This window comes from Cyprinus carpio, chromosome B15, assembly GCF_018340385.1.
Source record: "Cyprinus carpio isolate SPL01 chromosome B15, ASM1834038v1, whole genome shotgun sequence".
NCBI classification, from domain to species: domain Eukaryota; kingdom Metazoa; phylum Chordata; class Actinopteri; order Cypriniformes; family Cyprinidae; genus Cyprinus; species Cyprinus carpio.
The window spans coordinates 23,223,909-23,245,320 of NC_056611.1; the positions used below are offsets into that span (position 1 = coordinate 23,223,909).

Below are 21,412 nucleotides of genomic sequence, written 5' to 3' on the forward strand. Positions count from 1 at the left end.
AACGCACAGAAACATAGCAAGGACATCAGTAAAATAGTCCATGTGACATCAGGGGTTCAACTGTAATTTTACGAAGCTACGAGAATACTTTTTGTGCACAAAGAAAACAATAATAACATAATTTATTCAGCAATTCTTCTCCCCAAGTTACCGTATTCTGCCATTTTGGAGAGAACGTAATCAACGTAATCAGCACTGTTTAAGTTCAGCATGCACGCGCTTTCTAATTAATGTAAACAACGCTGCTTTTCAAGTTGATTTTCTCAATATTTTGATTTTTTTTGCACCCCAAAGACTCCAGTTTTTCAAATAGTTGTACCTCGGGCCAAATTGTGTCCTATCCTAACAAACCATAACATAGAAGCAAAGCTTATTTATTCATCCTTCAAATAATATATAAAATTAAGCCTTATGACTGGTTTTGTGGTATAGGGACACAAATATCTTAAAATCATATGAAATATGATTATAATATCATCCAAGTATGTCAAAATATGGCTTGAGGCTTTGTTGGCCTCAAAAAAATAAATATAGAAAATGATGAAACTATACTTAATCCAAATCCATTTCAGACAACATTTTAATCTAAACACTGCTGCAGCTACATGACATATTTCTGTTCGTGTCCATATTATTTTGTCAACATCACAATATGGGACAGTAATTTCACCTGTGCATGTAAAAAGTTTTGGTTGCTTTTTATTTTTTGAAATGCATACACATAATTTATCCTCCCATAATGTATTTCTCTTTATGCAAATTTCTACTTGCATTGTTAAAAAAACACCATCTATGTGTTATTGTTGTTTATACTGAAATACATCTCTTTTGTGCAAGTAACTAAAACACAAACTTCCACCCCGCCTCGAGTCCCGACACACACAGAGTCCGGGGGAGAGAGAGCTCACTGTAAACAGTTGCAATGTGACGTGTGGAGGAAAACTAGAGTTCAGACGGGAATGCAGCACCTTCCCCACTTACAGAGGAATTTATAAAGTCATGGAGCTTACACGGTGAGAACTCTATTTCACGTCTTCAGCTTCTCTTCTTCCGTAGGCTAAGGTGTCCATTCCACTAAGTGGTCTTGAGATGTATCGAAAATAATATCAGTCTGTACATATCATCAACAAACTTTCATTATAACCAACTTGGAATTATTTTGTATCCATGACGTATTTAGTCCGCGTGGGAATGATTCCTTTTAGGGGGGTTAACGTCATTTAAGAGAATTCCTGTCAGTAACCTTGCCGCTGAAATCTGTTTTTTTTTTTTTTTTTTTTGTATTTTTTGCCGATCTTTTAACGCCAACTATTTTAACGTCAACAGTTAAAGAAAACGTTTTGTGATATACGTGGTATATAAAAATGTGATAAATGATCAAGTGATAAATAATGACACTTACCACTTCAAGTTACCGCTATTTGCCATCGCCTGCGAATAATTACTTAAGGCAATCTGAATAATTTGTAATCTAACATATCTTTGGTTTCTAAGGCTTTGCTGAACACTATAATTATTCCCCCTCCACCTAAACCCATTCTCAGATTCTTACAGGAATTAATTCCACTGAATTAAACTCACTTAATGGAATATTTGACACATTTTGTTTAATCTTAATGTTTACAATGTTGAATTTGATGTGTGCGGTTTAAATAAAAATGCCTTTATACACAGTGTCATTGTGATCTTGGCCCAGTGTGTATGGCCCTTGTGGACTCAAGTCATCCACCTCACAGACATATATGGGACCATCAAGTCTCCAAACTTTCCTGAATCCTATCCAAAAGAGATAGATCTACAGTGGAATATAACTGTACCAGATGGATATCAAATCCGACTCTATTTTATGCACTTCGACATAGAGCCGTCATACTTATGTGAGTACGACTACTTGAAGGTAAGTCAATATTTACAAATGCTTCAGTCTCCTTTTTAACAAACTCACCTCTACTAATTCATGTTTAATAAATATTTCAAAAGAACATTAACCTTGCCAGATTTGCAGAAGCAAGACTAAGGTCTATTGTGGTACTGTGGTGGTATCATATGGTAAAACTATGGTACTGAATGATTATTATTATTATTATATTTTTATGATATTCCAAGGGAATAGTATTATGTCAACTAAACTAGAACCTTGGTAAATGTCTAAAAAAAACATAGTAGTACTTTGGTATACATATATGTTATTGTTTCAAAAGTTTAAATGACCCGTTTATAACCTTTTCTTGGTGTTGATTTCAAAAGCTCTGCATTTCAGACAGTTAAAGTGCAGCTCGGTCGGTCGAGAGAGACGCTCTCCCAGACATTTATTATAAGCATCTTATTTCCAGTCTCAGAATCTCATTGTTTAAATGGGTAAGAATGGGTGAGAACAGCATTTGACGGACATGGCAGACACCCTGGATCCCTGGGCGGATGGAGTTAACAGCATTTATTTCACAGGAGCCAGTGTGTTGCCCACCCCACAGGGGGGCATATTCATATTCAAATACCCCCAGTGGGTGCCACGGCAACCTGCTATGGTAACAAGCCACGGCAGTGGACCAAAAACAGGGTGGCTGACAAAAAAAAGTGCACAGAAAAAAACTCTTTCAGAGACACACATGACCTTTGCAAACATACCACATATAAATGCATTTGGGGATTTAATGTATAGGGTTTCCATGTGTGACATTGCAGCTTGATGAAGCTTGTCCTGACCTTGAACTCTTTTGTCCTTTTTATATGTGTTAATAACCTGCTTGTGCAACTATTTTGCTCGAGGTGTGTCTGGTGAAATAGCTGTGCAATTAGGATTCTTGCATTGGCATAAGCATGTCTCCCACACATATTTGATTTTAGTTGCTGTATCTCTGTGTTGTCTGTGTTTGTGAGGCTGTTTGTCTGTGCATTGTGCTCAGGAATGAATTGCCTACGGACGTCTTTGGTAACCGTAGGTTACCCTCCTTTCACTGACACGGGTAAAGTAAACACTCAAGCTGGGAGCCAGATAAGAGACACGTTTAGGGCTGTTTGTGTGTGTGTGTGTTTGTAGAAGCACAGTGAAGACTTGGCTGTGGTCTCGGTCTGCGGTGTTTATGTGTATGACTTTGGTTTGATTGACAGTTTGGCTGTCTGCTGAGTGTAATTGTGTTCATGTGCATGCCAGTTTTTGTGGTTGTGCAGATATTTCTTAAATTGAGGGTTTGCCAGCATTCTTTTGGGTAATTTGTGTGGGTACATGCAAAGCAAGAAGCTGGGAGTGTTTGAATTGTGTGGCTTTTTATATGTTTATGCAGGTATATTTAGAAAATGAGAACATATTCCATCCTCTAACTGTGTCGTTTATTCTCTCTCATGTTGTTCCAAATCTGTTTGACTTACTTTCTTCTGTAGAAAAAGTGGAAATGTTGTGTAAACAGCATGAACATTTTGTAGAATATCTCCTTTTGTGTATAACGAAAGAGACAAAGTCACACCAGTTTGAAACAACATGAAGGTGATTTAATGATGCAAGAATTTTCATTTGTGGGTGATCTGTTCAAGTCTACGCAGAGTTGCACAGAAACTGAAAACGTATTACTGTGTATGTACGAGTATATAAACAGTATTAAAAAAAAGTCTAACTGAGGCTGGATTTATAGAATTAAAAATGTAGTAAAAGCAGAAAAAGCTGAATTTTCAGCAGCCATTACTCCAGTATTCATTGTCACATGATCCTTCAGAAATCATTCTAATATGCTGATTTGCCGTTCAAGAAACATTTCTTATCATTATCAATGTTAAAAACGGTTGTGCTGTTTAATATTTTTGTGGAAACTGATACATTTCTTTCAGGATTTTTCTTTCAGAACAGCATTAATTTAAAATAGAAATCTGTTTGCTCACACAGGTATACTCAGACTCTGAAGAGCTGGCTGTGTTTTGTGGAAAAGAGAATACAGACACAGAACGGGTTCCTGCTGACAATGTCATCACGTCCCCCAGGAACGTGCTCAGTGTGGCATTCCGTTCAGACTTTTCTAATGAGGAACGCTACTCTGGCTTTGAGGCTCACTTTAGTGCGGCTGGTGAGTGTTTGGAATAACAAAACAATGCACATTCATTTCAGTTTCCAATCTCCAATTTGCTCATTCTCTTTTTTTTTTCCTGCAGATGTAGATGAATGCAGAGACAGAAATGATGAAGATCTTGTCTGTGATCATTTCTGTCACAACTACATTGGTGGCTTCTACTGTTCTTGCCGTTATGGGTTCCTGCTTCATTCTGACAACAGAACTTGCAAAGGTAACATTTCAAAATAGCAAAATTGCTACATTTTCTATATTTGATCAGAACAGCCTCTTTTGTGTTATAGTTGGATATTCCTCTAATGTAACAAACTTGCATGTTCATGTCAACCTAGTGACCCGCTTGTTGCTCTGTAACAAACAAAGTAATAGGACAATGGCCGTTTTTACTAGAATCAAAGTTTGTCCCATTTCATTTTCTCCTTGGTGCCAAAAGGTGGTAGCGTTTAAACATTATTTATATGTTGCATGATGAGGAAAATCCTTTAAGTCTCCTAATACTCCTGAAAATGTTGGTTAGTCAGTTAAGTTCACATCACAACTAAATGTGTGTGTGTGTGCACGACTCTGTCACCTAACACGCTTAGATGTGCGCACTAGCTGTATAATTAGTTTTAACATCAGTTCAAAAACAGTTATATCTGATGAAAACCGAATGCAGTATAGCTGTGTAGGTGGGCTCTTGTCTGTCATTTACTCTGAATTGCATAGATTTTTGTAATAAATCTTGTACCATTGGATTATCCAGTATTAGTTTTTAGAATTTCTAATTATAAAGTAGTACTTTAGGATAAACCTTGCAGCAGTTTGTCTTAAGATTAACTAAATACAAATGTACACATTTTTTTTGTTTTGTTTGTTTCATAGAATTTTGCAATTTTATGTTGCTGTAATGTGTTGTAGTGGTAGTTAAAGTGTGTGCTGGAGTGTGTCTGTTTTATGTCTGGCCTTTGCCCCCCCCAGCTGATTGTAGCTAAGCACCAAGGGCTAAATATTTACGTTGTGGTGGTCAGTGAGATGTGGATAAACTTGTGAACTTCAAACACCAGATTAGACTGGGAGCTATTACCGCAGCTTCCATGCATTTCACTGCAAACATAATTCTTATGTTTGAGGGATTTTAAGCAGAAGATTTACAGTACAAGGACTTATTGTTTAGTAGGGATGTGGCGAGATCCGATGTGTCTCGCAAGATCTGACTGGTCTCGTGAGAAGGTGACGATATCTTCGTGCAGACCTTTCAGGTATATTTGCATTTCACTGGCTGGCCCTTTCACCAGTGGTATGTAATGTAAGGTATGTAAGATATTATGTTCACATCAGGCAAGTGGTCGCATGATAATTTGGAAAATTACGCAGTCAAATCTTTATCCAGTCATAAAAACAGAATTCACAGTTTAACGTGGAATGTCACGGAATTTCTCAAATTTTGAATTAATTAACCAGAAGTAGGTCATTACACATAAATCATGATATGGACTAGTTTCTGTAAATATAAAGCCGCAAAAGTCGATCTAAATATGAATCCTGCACGTTCTGCCTGTCTCTGTTAATGAATTGCGCAGACATGCGGTTTACACACACACACACACACACACACACACACACACACACACACTGAAGCGCGTGACGCTCGCTGTGATTTCAGCGTCTGCCGTCTCAAAATAACAAGAAAGAAAGAAAGAAAGAGACGTGACATACATGGTAGAGGTCGACCGACGGGCCGAACTACTACTATTACTACTACCACCACTACTACTACTACTACTACTACTACTACCACTACTACCACTACGACTAATACGACTACTACTACTTCTATTACTACTACTACCACTACTACCACTATGACTACTACTACTACTACTACTACTACTACTACTACTACTACCACTACGACTACTACGACTACTACTACTACTACTACTACTACTACTACTACTACTTCTATTACTACTACCACCACTACTACTACTACTACTACCACTACGACTACTACTACTACTACTACTATTACTACTACTACTACTACCACTACCACTACTACCACTACTACTACTACTACTACTACTACTACTACTACCACCACTACTACTACTACTACTACCACTACTACTACTACTACTACTACTACTACTACTATTACTACTACTACTACTACTACTACTACTACTACTACAACTACTACTACTACTACTACTACAACACAACATTTCTTCCATGTTTTAATTTTAATAGTAAATCCCCTTTGTTTGCCAAAAAATAAAGTTTGCTTAATTTTCAATAATTAAATGATAAATGAGGAAATTAATGTTTTATGCCTTCATTTTGATAACCAGAAAAATGTAAATACACAACACAGAATTTCTGTATGCAAAAAAAAAACCACAATAATAAAAAAATAAAAAATTAAATTAATAAATTAAGTTGTGTTATGCATTCAAATAGTTAGACATGCTAAAACACAGAATTTGGTAACAATAAAAAATATAAATAATATGGTGAGAAAAAATAAACATTTCATAGGGCCCTAAACATGTATTTTTTGTTAAACTTTTAATAAATTGATGTGAAAATGTATATACTATTAAAAAGGAGTTGAGAAAAATGAAATGAATTATTTTTTTTTTTTATTAAAGCGGAAATCAGTTACTAAATAATAAACTTGACTGACTGCTACTTTAAAGTGTTATTATTTGTGTTGTTTATTATTTATTTTTATGTATACTATATAATTTGTGCAATTACTTGCCTGTCAGTTGAGTTTGTGACAAAACCTTTTACAGTGCTTACATGTTTATACCTGCATAACATTTATTAAGATAGATGTTTAATTTCATAAAGTACAATTTGATTTCAAATGCACCTACATTTTTTTTTTTTTTTTTTTTTTTGCATTTTGTGTTTTTCAGTTAAATAAAAGACAAATTTTCCCTATATATTTCATCATTGAGGATTTCTTTAAAAAAGTTTAAAAATCTTGTCTCGTCTCATTCTCGTGAACCCAGTCTCATGTCTCGTCTTGCCTCGTGGGATAAGTGTCTCGTCACACACCTATTGTTTAGTCATTTTATGATGGCTGTTAATGTGTTCATTTAGAATGCTATACTGAATGATAGTGAATTATATATATATATAATTATATATATGTGTGTGTATTTGTGATCATTGCAGTGGAGTGTAATGAAAGCATGTACACGGAGCGCTCTGGAGAGATCACCAGTGCTGATTTTCCTGAACCGTACCCCAAAACCTCTGACTGCACATACCGCATTGAGCTGGAGGAGGGTTTTCAAATCACTCTGGAGTTTGATGACACCTTTGACATTGAAGACCACCCTGAAGTCACCTGCCCCTACGATTTTATCAAAGTGAGAGTCCTACTGCAATTTTTTTGCAGGTTTTTTTAAAAATAAACACATACATAGTTTAACCATTATTAAACAAAAATATTGACAGAACATTGCATTTGACAAATTCAAATTAAGTATTTAGTTAATATATTTAAATATAATTTGTTATATTATTAATATAATATGTCGCTTAACATTCCATTTACCTCAGAAAAGGAATTCAATGTCCATAGCTTGTTGATTAGCTAGAAAAAACTTCTAGCGAGGAGCATTTTGTTAAATATATGCACTATATTACATATTCATTAATAGTTAACTTAACCTGTTGTCTTAATTATTTAATGGATGTTTGAATAAATCATGAGTCTTGAAAACATTTTTTTTTTTTGACAACAGCAATTTTTTAAACAATGAATAATACAGTATAATACCGCCTTATGTGCTATTTAAATTTTTACATATAATACAGCTTTGAATATTGAACATTAAATATATTTTATCAGTTAATAGATTATTTAATACATTTTCATTATTAATTTTTGGTGAAACAAAAACTTTCATTTCAGTTTCAGTGTTTCATTAAAAAAAATATTTCAGCACATCACTAATCATAATTAAATACTATGATAATAGTTAATAGGTGCTTTTGAAACACTGTTCATGAAGCTTTGAAACCTTTGCGAATCATTAGTTATCAACAATAGTTATAACAGTTTTGAAATTTCAATGGTGAACTGTGAACTTTGAACTGTTAACATGAACTGTCCTCTATATGGTTTTTATTGTATAATTTGTTATTTTAATGGTGTAATAAAAAGGAAGAATTGTAGTTTAATCTTTTATTGGCCTGATTAACTAAGCTCTCCATAAAAAAGCAAAACAAGCCCTATACATTAATAGAGTAATGCATATTATACAGACACTAAATATTTAATGGTGTTAGATTAGATTAGATTAGATTAGATTAGATTAGATTAGATTAGATTAGATTCGATTAGAGTAGATTGTGTGTTTTAATAAAACATTTGAAGTTGGTTTGTGTGCTTTGAAAATGTAAATCATTTTGTGTAGCAATTGCACCAATTGATTCAACGTTTCAAAAAGCTTAGTTTTTCCCATCACTAATGATAAGTATTGATAGATTTGGTTGAAAAAAATAAAACATTAAAAAAAATTCATAATGATAATGGTGCTTTATCCACAGATTCATGCAGGAGACAATGTTTTTGGCCCATTTTGTGGTGAGCAGTCACCAGGGAAGATCCAGACAGGAAGTAACATAGTCAACATCCTGTTTCACAGTGACAGCACTGGAGAGAATCTTGGCTGGAAACTCACTTACACCTCCACCGGTCAGAGACTGACCAATGCTTATTACTACTAAAATTAATTACATCATATTAATTACTTTTTGAGTATGGTACTGTGGCAAAAATGCGAATGTTATCTTCAGGTTCTGAATGCTCTCCTCTTGCGGCACCTCTTAATGGACACCTGGAGCCTCTGCAGTCTAACTACATCTTCAAAGATCACATTACGCTGACCTGTGACCCTGGATACTCACTGAGACAGGTCAGGGAGAAGTGGCCATTCTCTTCTGCTGATAAAGCCAGTGACTGATCCAAGCTAACTGAAACAAATCAGTACTGTTTTACGTCACACTAACACTCACATTCTCTCTTACAGGGGGATAAAGAATTTGAGCATTATCAGATTGAGTGTCAGAGGGATGGGAAATGGAGCAGTGATGTCCCGCTGTGTAAAAGTAAGTCTATTAACAGAGACTCTGTAATTCTGTTTTCCTCCTGACTTTTTTCTCACTTGCCCTTTCTCTCTTTTCTTCTTCTTCTTCTCCTTGCTGCCATCAGAGAATGAATCTCAAAGGAGACATCGTTCCCTACCAAGAATTTTAACCAATCAGAGTTAAAATCTAAAGGGATCGGTTGGTAGCCAATGAACTTCCACTATGAACAACAAATATACAAATATACTATGAGCCTGAAAAATACACCATTCCCATTAAATTGATCAAATGTGACAAATTACATTTGTACTGTTACAAAAGATTTTTTTAACTTGCTGTTCATCAAAGAATCTTGAAAAAAAAAAATGCATCACAGTTTCCACAGACATATTAAACTGTTTTCAACATTGATAATAAAACTAAATGTTTCTAAAAATCAGCATATTAGAATGATTTCTGAAGGATCATGTGATGCTGACGATTGGATTAATGATGCTGAACATTCAGCTTTGATTTTAACAATATTTCTGTATTATTTATTGAATAAATGTAGCTTTATTGCGCATAAAAGACTAGCACATTTTTGTGTTTCTTTTCAGTATTCCAAAGCATTCACGTATTATTCTTCAGTCATATTTTAAGTATCTCACGACAAAGATGAATTTCCTAAATCTCTGTATTTGTACTAGGTTTGCTTTCCAGGTTACAAACAAGTTTAAGACTAGTCCTAGACTTAATGGAAATTTAGTTTGGGTTCATTCAGGCATAGACTTAATTTGCGCCTGTGAATAAAAAACAAACCTAAAATTACAACAATTCTTACTCAGAGGTTATTGTAGTTTGAGGTTTGGTGTTATTGTGAAAAAAGGCAAAAATGCATTTAATAAAATGATGAATAAAGAGTTAAATAAATAAAAAGAGTTTAAAAAATGCACTTTACATACTCATAAACAACTGAACTGAGTAAAAACAGTGATGTGATTTTTACTTATAAGCACTAATTCTGATGAATTCACAGCAATGATCTGTCACTTTGTTTTGATGATAGATTTTATATCAGATTTTGTTGCTATACAGCTAATACAAGCTGTCTGTGCTAAACATTATCATTATCCTCCATGCCTAAGTCTAGTTTTGTTGTTCTGTCAGTGAAAGTGTGGTTTGAAGGCCACACTGAGTTTATGTATCACAGAATGTCTCCATCTACTGGTCATTAATGCTTTTTGATAAATAGGGCCTCTGAGCTGAAAAAAAAAAAAAACACGTGAGCATGTACATGCACTAATGTGACCATGATCTTTAGTCAGATTGTTATTTTTTTATTATGTATTTATACATCCCTTTGTCAGTAGTACATTTTACTTTGTTAGTAGTTCATTTTGAGACAGAAATACATAAATGCACTTAGACTTTCAGACAGGACAGACTACAAAACTACCTCACCTGTTGGGAACGCACAGCACATGTTGAAGAGTGGACACTTAATGTTTGGTATGATTGTGATCTTCACTGTTTAAATGCTTTATTTGTTCATAATTTTCTTTCCATCATAAATCCTCTTATAATACGCATTGCATGTCCTGTAAAATCCACCAATCACATTTGAGAATTCCTGTAATTGTTTTCTATAGTTTATGATTAATTCCTAACATCCTGTGAGTCATACAGTATTCATCTAATCCTGCTCCCATCTAATCCATTAAACAAATAAGGCCATACTTTCTAAATTTTTGAAGAATTTTAAATAATCTCTTTATTCAATTTTAATAATAAAAACATTCAAGAAATAGATAAAAATAGGAATCTAAATAAAATATGACACAAATATAGACATAGTTGACATTAAAAAATGACAAATATAGCTCTGTGACTCAATTTCTTTCTCATTATCTCCTTCAGTGGTTGACTGTGGTCCAGTGGATGTAGTACTGGGTGAGGTGATTTTTGAGAGTTTTGGAAACAGTACTGTGTTTGGATCCAGAATCCAGTACAGCTGCAGAGACTCTCGCCAGGTCAACAGTGAGTATTTCACTGTCAGATGCATTTAAGTCAAGTCATATTAGATGTCACTGGGGATTTGACTCTGACTGGCCTTACAGACACTTACACCTGTCATCAGAGTGGGGAATGGGTGAGTGAGGACGGGACACCTCTGCCCACTTGTCTACCAGGTATGGTGTGTTACTCATTTTAAAAATCACTACTGCATTAATTAAGGTCTATTCAGTTTTGTTATAAACAGGACTTCGTGTTTATAGTTTCGGCATGGTATATCCTACATGTCTACAGTATCTGCCATCGTTGTTTATGTATTTACTGTAGGAGATTTCGAAACAACTTTGAGTGTCAATGCGGAATCTCAGCTCCCTTCTCCACTAACAAGCACTCCTCTTAGTAAGACTCAAACTTCAAACGTTATGCTTTGGAAATGTTTTGCAGGACATCAGACCATGATTAAAAAAAAAAAAAAAAAAAAAAAAAAAATTGTCATTTTGAATAATTCAAAAATCATTACGCAGTTCATATATGACCTCAGTGAACCTCGACTTGACTGGGAAACATTTACACATTCAGCTTCATGAGACATCATTCTGTTTACTTACTAATTGTTTATATGACAACTAAAGATACAAACATTGTTTTACATTATATGTATTACATTATATTATATATTATTTAAATTAAATATATATTAACTGTACACTATTTTAAAAAGGTTGGGGTCAATAAGATTTGATTTTTTAAAGAATTTAATACTTTTATTTAGCAATAACGCATTAAATTGATGTGACACTAAATACACTTTTTTTACCAGAAAAATATTTTAAATAAATTGTGTTCTTTTGAACTTTTTTCATTAAAGAATTCAGAAAAAATATTTAAGAATATTAATATTAAAATATTAACTGACGTAAGAATGATTTCTGAACAATCATGTGACACTGGCTTCTGAAAATTCAGCTTTGCCATGTCAAGAATAAAACTTTAAATTATATTTTTTTAAAAAGTCAGTTCAAATTATTACTGTTTTTTCTTAATTTTTTAATCAAATATTTGGATAAAAAATTTAATTTTAATATTATAATTTTTTTAACATTGTTTATTGACCTTTTTTTCAAACAGGCAGAACAATTCATATTAAATACAACTGAAAAACGTGCTGATTAATAAAACTTGAAGTGTGTAAAATATAATAATGATTTATAAATCTATACTGTAAAATTTCCCTTCACCAATTTTAGGAGCCTTGTCTTTTTTTGGGGGGTTTGGGACCCTGTGTCTCTGTTTGCTTTAAGTTACTTGTATTTGTTTCTAAGATTGCTATGCATATCTGTATTAACTTAACATAAGTTTTTGTTTCAGCATGTGGTGAGCAATCACAGCTCTTCCCAGCCCAGCAGAAGCGAATCGTTGGTGGGAGAACAGCATCTCCCGGTCTGTTCCCCTGGCAGGTTCTGCTCTCAGTAGAGGATGTGTCCCGTGTCCCAGAGGACCGCTGGTTTGGCAGCGGCGCTCTCCTCTCCTCCACTTGGGTTCTCACAGCCGCTCACGTTCTCAGATCTCATCGCCGTGATTTTTCTGTTGTCCCTGTCGCTTCTGAACACATCCGAGTCCACTTGGGCCTCACAGATATACGGGATAAGCACCTGGCTACCAACCGGTCTGTAGCGAAAGTCATCCTCCATCCTCAGTTTGATCCTCAAAACTATAACAATGACATTGCTCTGATTAAACTCAGCCAGGAGGTGGTGCTGTCTGCATTAATACAACCCGTGTGTCTACCAAGGCCTGGTGTGAAAGGTCATACCCTGATGCCTCTGCCCAACACACTGGGTATAGTGGCTGGTTGGGGCATCAACACAGCCAACACTTCTGCTTCCACCAGTGGCTTGACCTCAGATTTAGGCACCGTCTCCGAGCTGCTCCAGTATGTGAAACTCCCGATTGTGCCTCAGGACGAATGTGAAGCTAGTTATGCATCACGCTCCGTCAACTACAACATCACCAGCAATATGTTCTGCGCTGGCTTCTACGAGGGCGGTCAGGACACCTGTTTGGGGGACAGTGGGGGAGCGTTTGTCACTCAGGATGCCCGCAGTGGGAGATGGGTGGCACAAGGACTGGTGTCCTGGGGCGGGCCAGAGGAATGTGGCAGTCAGAGGGTGTATGGGGTGTACACTCGGGTGGCCAACTACATCCACTGGCTACACAGGCACATGGATGGTGAAGAAGTTGCAAAAGTGTAGTGGAGCTTGAAGTCTCTCCTTGTTTTCTTATTTTTGTCATCTTATTCTTATCATTTTCCACAAATTTACTTAAAGCAAGGCAAGAATTACACCCAGAGGTGTTCACAATCTTAGGCTATCAGTTTGTGAATTTATTTGTCTTACAGTTGGTACAAACTTGCGCTGGCTGCTTGAGTCAACTAGAAATAACCATATATTCATCAAGACAATAGCATTTTACTCATCTCATTTTTGGCCCTCAGCTTGGATCCTTCATCCTTTTTCAACATCTGCTGTTGTTTAAAACTTATACTATACTCGCATAAAATCGTATTACCCTTCAGTACTGGTTAAGGTTTTTAGCCTGTAAAGACAGCATGTATTTTACACTACCGTTTAAAAGTTTGGGGTCTGTAAGTGTTTTAAGATTTATTATTTTAAAACAAATTAATACTTTTATTCAGCAAGGATCCAGTAAATTGATCAAAAAATGTTTCTTGAGCACCCAAATCAGCATATTAGAATAATTTTGGGAAGATCATGTGAAACTGAAGACTGGAGCTGAAAATTTAGCTTCTGTGTCACAGGAATAAATTGTTTAAAATATATTAAAATAAAAAAGTGGTCATTTAAAATTGTAATAATACTTTGCATTATTACTTTTTTACTGTATTTTTGCAGCCTTGGTGCATATGAAATTTCTTTCAAAAACAATAAAAATGTTTACCTACGCCAAGTATTTTGATTATATTATATAGTACATATGCACAAGATATAATATACATCTTTATATTTATAATGATATAAATCATTTAAACCTAAATACATTTGTAGTTTTATACACATATCTCAGCACAATTGTACAATGTTATACCTTTAGAATGGTTACACTCCTATTAAAAAACACTAGATATTTCTATAGAAAATGCACTGATATTATTACATTTGCAACAATTGATGTAATATGAACTAAATAAATGTTTTTTTTTAAACCTGGTGCATTACTTGTTGTATTTATCTAACGTTGTGTGATATTTGTGCTTTATTACTAGTATTTGTCTGTCAACTTATTACCCACAAACTAAGAATTTGCTTTCATTGTCCTTCTGTTCCCCAAGTAGGCAAAATATTTACTTGTACAATAAAGTGTCTTCACTTACAAAAAATAACAAGGGGGTAACCAAAATATCAACACCAGCCTGATAGCCTATCCTCAATCTAAGACGCGTATATGTTCACTTATTAGCACCAGAATTAAGAATTAAGCAATCTCATTTATTCTGCATTTTTTTAGCAGCTTGCATTAATACATTTAAATAAGACAGACAGATTGTAAATTTTCATCTGTTTTATTGTCAAGGCTGAACAGCCTCCAGTCAAAGTGAGAAAATGACAATATTTATGTATATTACAGCAAGCGAGAAGTCGTGAGGCACTGGAGTAAATATTGAGATGTGCAATAATGGAAGCCATGAGCAGATTCCTCTCTGATTGGCTAATGCTTCTTACATCATAAACAGAACTCATTTCATGAAAGCAATACAGTTTAGATGTAGTATTTATATGATGATGAGTCAGAACTGGAAATAAACAGTTTGATCGGATATTGAAGGTCTAAATCAATGAGAAGGAACAGCTCTGGAGCGGATGGTTAAAGGTCATTCAGTGGTTAGTGAGTAGCCGGCTGGTGTGCTTATCATGCATATCATCTACCTGCGATATTACCCTCTGTGAAACAAAGAACAAAAACAATAAAAAAATACACATTCAACATATAAATACAAAATACAACATTTTATGCTGAATATAATTTGCAGTATGCTATTTTCATCTTACAATACATTTAAACAAAAGATTACCGTTAATCGTATGTACCTGTTAGTCGGGGCGTGGTCAGAGGCGGAGTCTATCCTCGGTTGCTGGGAAGACGGCCTACGCCAATCCGGTCAATCGGAGTGCTGACTCGTCGCCGTGGCAACTCAACGACCTTCCTGTGGACATAATGCAAAGAAATCAGCATTTCCTTTAGATTACCGTTTATTCGCTCACTCACTACTTTACTGTTCTTTCCCTTTTCCTTTACATGCTGCTGATTGGAAAGACACGCCAAGGTGGGTATCGTTAAGCATACCAACATAAGACTCTAAAAGGGATAGTTCACAATGAAATATTTATGAAAAGCTACAAGAATACTTTTTGTGTTGCTGACCTATAACAATGTCCCTTTAGGGCAAGTCATGTCACTCGGCGGCCATCTTTGAAACGCCTCTCGAGCATGCAAGTGCAGCTCCTATCTCTTTGAATGGGGAAACATTAAATTCTCCAAAACTGGTCGCCAAGCTTATGATTAAATTTCATGTTTGAAATCACCAATGAAATCTGACAACAACTGTATCATAAATGTTGTTTATTTTTCTCAAATGGTGTTAAAAAAAAGCTTATCTTTCAGGCTAGATCATACAGTGCGCATGCGCAGTCCTAGATGCACATCTCAGAACGCTTACTGTTTCTATCCACCTTTTTCCTCAACGCGGAAGTAAGCCTATGGGTGAGACTTCGGTTTCATTAGCCACTATAGGTAAATAACGAGGAGAATAACAACGTGCAGTACACGGTTAAACTGTTTGCAGTACAAACCAGTGTGTTCTTAATTAAGATAACAGATAAAATAGTATGATAGGACACATCAATTGTCAATATCAAGCAGCAAAAGGAACTGTTTTGTACAGCTAAAAATAGCTGGACGCAAATGAGACTGGAAGGTAGACCCATATAATTTACAAATGGCGGCGCCCATTTTTACATCAGGAAAAAGGTGGATAGCAACCGGGACTTCTAATGGCAGCTGCAGTGACGCGCTGACTTGTGACTTAATAAATTCGAAGTCTCGTGCATTTACATAAAATAGCTTACTTGCATGTTGCAAAATAAGGTGGATAGAATGTACACTTTGCACATTTTACAAAAGTTCTGTATACATAGAATACCAGGAATGACCTATAACATTTGCTAAAATGTATATTACAGAGAATACTGTATGAAAGACTATATCTCACAAAGCATGGACATCTAGCAATGCACTCAACCTGACCTTTAATTTCCAAAGTTATGAATCAATCGATTTTTTTTGGCATGATTTTTGACTTCTTTTTTCATAATTCCATCATAGTGGCAATTAATAAAATAAAAAAAGATACACAATTTTAAACAACAATAATGAATGGATGACATACAACATGATAAGGTCAGTGATGCCGCTGTAACATATAGTAACATGTTGAAGTAAAAAAGAAAAAGAAAAAAAATGTACCGTTAATATGAAGGAATTTTCCATATTGATTTTTTTTTTTGTTGTTTTTTTTTTTTTTACAGGTTTTAGGGTTGAAGCATATGTCCATAAGTGTAACAAAAAATGTTTTTTTTTTTTTTTCTTATCCTGCATGTTTTTTGTTAAATTGAGGGTATACTGAAGTATTTATTGAGTAGGAGGCCAGTTTTCCAGTGCTACTAGTCTATTAGTATTGCTACCTAGGGTCAGATGTTTTTTATAACCCACATTTGTTCTATGGCCATATCTCGATTTTTGTCTGGAAAACTCAAGATTTGGAAGAAGATCTGAAAGATTTCTTGAGAAAATGTAGAAGTCTAGTAACAAAGCCTAACATAGGCTTTCAGGGTAAATATCTTTACTGAGGATCCATGGAACAGTCACATAACTACGCAGTGGTTTTCGTGAGCTTTCATGTGTTTATCAGGCTCATGACAGATGGATCCGTGTGTTGAGATTTGATAATGCATGGCATGGTGCTTTCGCTGCTGTTCTTGGCTTCTGTCCTGATCTTATCAAGTGCTGAGGATCATTTCAACACAGCCTTGTCAGCGCCTCAGGCCATGCTGAGTTACACTGCATGTTCCGTCCAGCAGGGAGATTAAATCATTCACAGAGATAAAACCGTTTTGATCATTGACTGGAAGTCTGATGCTACAGTCATCAGCACAGTTGGACTGTCCATTCCCGTAAATCAGCATCAGATACTTATTATGTCATACAAAACCTCAGTCCACACCACAGTGACTCCACCCAAGAAATAGAAGTAACTTGAACTGTGGGGCTACAGACAGAACATTAATTGCACTTAATGAACTGTAAAAGCACAAACAGACTCACACAAAGCTATCAAGCTGTGCATGGCAGACTTCAGCCAACAAAAACTGTACATGTTCAAGCCATGGCCAGTCAAGGCTACCTATGGTTCATCATCTGTTAAGGATCATAGCAAATTAAAAGTGTGTTTTGTAGGTTTTTCAGACTTTGGTCAGAGCCGACAATAAAATTGTAGTGCTGTGATTCAATAGAGATATGTATTACACATAAAAACAATTATTGTTAAACAACATCAATAAAGAACCAAGGTACCAATTTAAAAATCTATTAAAATATATATATATATTATTAATGAAATATTTTTATATTTACATTGTTTCACAGGCTAGAATAATTTTTCCTTCTGTTTCCAAACAAAAAAGAAGAGTGTTTCCTTTTTCTAAATTTTTTACCTCTGCTTGTTGCTTTTGGGATCCATGGTACTGATTGACAGGCGGTCAAGAGGCGTGTTGGATCCAGGGAAGCTGCGTTTCCTCTTGGTCTCAATGACATCGTTCTCCAGTCGGACCAGCCGGTTGTGCAGGAGGAGTTTAGTGTTCACGGCTCCTGAGGTCTTCTGCTCGGTCTGGCCTCGCTGGACACTGCGGCCCTCCACCACAGATGGTTCCACATACTAGATTGGAAATAAATGGAAATGCATGGTGCAATGCAAATTATTTCTTAATCAGTTACAGCATTTTAAAAAATTTGTCAGAAAATTCAGTCTTCCTAAAAAATCTGATGGACAATTCATCATCAAAGCAGCATTTTAAGGCGGTAGACTGGTTTTACATGGGTTCTAGCTGGACCAAACTAGATATTTATGGTCCCAAGTTCACTGGGTCCAGCTGATGGATATGGTTCCGACCTTTATCAAGCAAGTTATAGCTGGTCGACCACCTTGGCTTGCAAAAAACAGCAGCTTGATCACCCCAGAGAGACCAACTCAAGACCATTTAAAATGCAATAATAAAGTTGGCTTATTTCCTATGAAGAAACAGGAAGAGTGACAGCTGGGTGACAGGTACAGTAGCTCATGTTCATAATTAGAGAGTGATGATTGCCTTCTGCAGAGGCTCTCAGGGGGAACCCCCACTGTATTTATAGAACAGTTTATCTCTCACTTGTACCAGTTAGTCTCATCATGTGCATTAAGTCTGTTTGTGTGTTTCTGAGGACCGGCAGAGTGAACTTCCTCACAAAATGCACAATATAACATTATTTTCTCTATCTCTCATATACAGTTTGTATATTTATATATCAGCCAGACCTGGACTCACCTCTGATCTTTCTTGGGGTACATGAAGACTTTCCGCACTGCAGTGGAACAAGGTCAGGGTCAGCAGACCAGAGAGCATCACACATCCACAGCCCAGCATCTACAATACAATTAACAATGTGTTTATTGACAATTTAATAGCCCTATTATATATAAAAAAAAAAAAAAAACAACAACAACAACAAAAAGTTTGGAGTCTTGGAGTCTCTAATGCTCAGCAAGGCTGCTTTTATTTGATCAAAAATGCAGTAAACGGTAATACTGTAAAATATTATTTCAATTTCAAATAGCTGGTTTCTATTTTAACATATTTTAAAATGGTATTTATTCTAGTGCTAGTAAAGCTGAATTTTTACTCTAGTCTTCAGGTGTCATATGATCCTTCAGAAATCATTCTACTATGCTGATTTGCAGCTCAAGAATCATTATTATTATTATTATTATTATGTTGCTGTATTATGTTGTAATATATATATATATATATATATATATATATATATATATATATATATATATACAGCAACATAATTTCAGTGATTACAGTTTTTTTGTCTCTGTGTCATTGTCAATTGAGCGCGTGCACACACACTTCAGCTTCAGCACCGTGTTGAATTACTGTGATACAGGGTGGTGTTTACATTCATCCAGACTCCATCTGTGAAAATACACTCTGACTGGGCGGTCCGGCAGCCGCGAGAGTGTGAGAATGCTTCTAACACACACCCTCTACACAAACACATGAACTCAGCCCAAACACACACTCTGACCTGCACCCCTACCTGTGTGTCCCCAAAACACACTCACACAAAAACATCCTCACAGCGGGACTGCTTACTGTAGTTTCGCATCACTCGAGTAAAAGTTTTATAGTGATGATCAATTTATTTACAGTAAATATTTTATGAGAAAACTATTGCCTTAGCTCTTTCACTTTTTTTTTTTTTTATTTCTATTTAGATTATGATGCTGCACTGAATCTTACTTTATGACTGCCGTCTGCTGGCAGATGTGTTAATTGAAACTGTAAAAATGACATTCCTCTTGATATTTGTGACACTCCTTTAAACATTATTTATTTTTGAAATACTTGTATATATATGAAATAAATGCAAAATCCAGTGACTATAGATAGATAGATAGATAGATAGATAGATAGATAGATAGATAGATAGATAGATAGTGCTTAAAAGTGTCTGCTAAATGCATAAATGTAAATGTAGATAGGTAGATACATTTAAAAAAAAAACAAAGTTGGAAATGAAACTAAGATTGATAGAGTATGTTATACAACTCTATAGAGTATGTATATTAACTCATTGTGTTACTTGCCATTTGTTTGTAATTGTGAAGTCTGCTATTGTTTTTTAAGTGACAATTATTTCTACACCAATTTTTAGTATAGATACAAAGCTAAGATAGACAAAAATCAAAACAAAGCTAAATGTAGCTTTTTAAGAATTTCATTAATCCATGATTTGCATGACCCATTATTAGTTTTGTCCTTTTATTAATTGTTCATGTAATTTATTTTATTTTATTTTTTCATTTTTCTTAAATAAACACCTGCTACAGTATTTCTCCTATAAATTTTTCAAAACTCTTTTGCAAGATTGCAGAGTATCTGTAAAAACTGCCCAGTAATGCATTTTCACCCAGAGTGTCCCGTCCTTGGCATTTGAGGTCTGGTGCGGTGAGCTGAGCAGATGCGGCCCCTCTCCCGCCCCACGACTGGGGAAATGCATTGTCCAGCAACATGGGCTAACTTTAGCATTTTCCGTCCCCAAAAATAAACAACTCCAGCCATCTCCCATTGCCCACACACACTTCACTGGACACCCTGCATGCCCACACATACTCGCTCTCTCAAAGATGCTCTAAACAGTTCTCTGATACCAGACATGATTTCACACCTCTGTGTCACTATTGCAGCACTATTACAGGATGTTTCCTATACTGGTTCATCCGTAACCCTGGAGCTCAAACAAATTCACAGTTGCTTATCAAACAGCAGATTCTGTACCAACTAGCCAGCATTATTCTACTGCGATTCCTAACAAATATCTTTAAATACACCTGTCTGCTCACCTTTCCACCCAAACACACACACTTATACAGCCCTGTAGGAACATGCAGGTTGGTCTTTCCCCAAGGCTCCTTACCCTTAATCTGATTCGGTTTCAGTCACACAGAGATGGACAGATGGACACTGTGCAGTTCCTGGAATTTCTCACGTTCTCTGCCTTTGCTGGTTCCTGCTGTTGTCTTTCCCGGTTTTATAGGCTCTCGCCGGGAATCTCCACTCCAATCGGTGGTCGCGATTGCTCTGACATCATTTCTGCAGGTTTTCCACTGTGGCTCGCCCTGAAGCCGCTCTCCCTAACTCTCTCATCCTCATTATGATTACAAACTAATAGCAACCCGAGGGAGCAGCTGGACACGTTTGAATGTGCGTGTCACTTCTGTCCTTCTTTCTTGGCCAAGAGTGCCTGGAAGGTCATCTTCTAACTGAGAACCTGCTGTGTTTCCACAAGTTTGAGAGAGTGTGTGTTGGAGGACAGTGTGTGTAGGTGGTTTATCTCTCTCTGGCGTGCAATCCTATCTCTTGTGTATAAAC

At 35.7% G+C, this 21,412-nt stretch overlaps 2 protein-coding genes across 5 annotated transcripts; one reads left to right on the top strand and one right to left on the bottom strand.

Moving 5' to 3' along the window:
- Positions 1–852: 852 nt before the first annotated feature.
- On the top strand, positions 853–14,286 carry masp1 (MBL associated serine protease 1). Of its 4 annotated transcripts, XM_042739900.1 has the most exons (12): positions 855–1,013; positions 1,675–1,897; positions 3,875–4,052; positions 4,138–4,269; positions 7,227–7,423; positions 8,610–8,757; positions 8,859–8,977; positions 9,092–9,170; positions 11,049–11,168; positions 11,249–11,320; positions 11,472–11,543; positions 12,513–14,286. In XM_042739900.1, the coding sequence occupies exons 1-12, from the start codon at positions 1,000–1,002 to the stop codon at positions 13,394–13,396; spliced, it is 2,238 nt and encodes a 745-aa protein (XP_042595834.1). In that variant the 5' UTR covers positions 855–999; the 3' UTR covers positions 13,397–14,286. The 4 variants fall into 4 exon arrangements, with proteins under 4 accessions (XP_042595835.1, XP_042595834.1, XP_042595837.1 ...); XM_042739901.1 differs by lacking the exon at positions 11,472–11,543 and having other exon boundaries at positions 853–1,013; positions 12,513–13,764; XM_042739903.1 differs by lacking the exons at positions 11,249–11,320; positions 11,472–11,543; positions 12,513–14,286 and adding an exon at positions 9,274–9,347.
- A 422-nt stretch (positions 14,287–14,708) lies between these two features.
- Positions 14,709–21,072, bottom strand: ostn (osteocrin). The gene is made up of 5 exons (XM_019099198.2): positions 20,958–21,072; positions 18,800–18,898; positions 17,933–18,153; positions 15,251–15,366; positions 14,709–15,103 (listed from the first exon to the last, which is right to left on the bottom strand). Exons 2-4 carry the CDS (start codon positions 18,896–18,898, stop codon positions 15,282–15,284), a joined length of 405 nt encoding a protein of 134 aa, XP_018954743.1. The 5' UTR covers positions 20,958–21,072; the 3' UTR covers positions 14,709–15,103; positions 15,251–15,281.
- Positions 21,073–21,412: the final 340 nt, after the last annotated feature.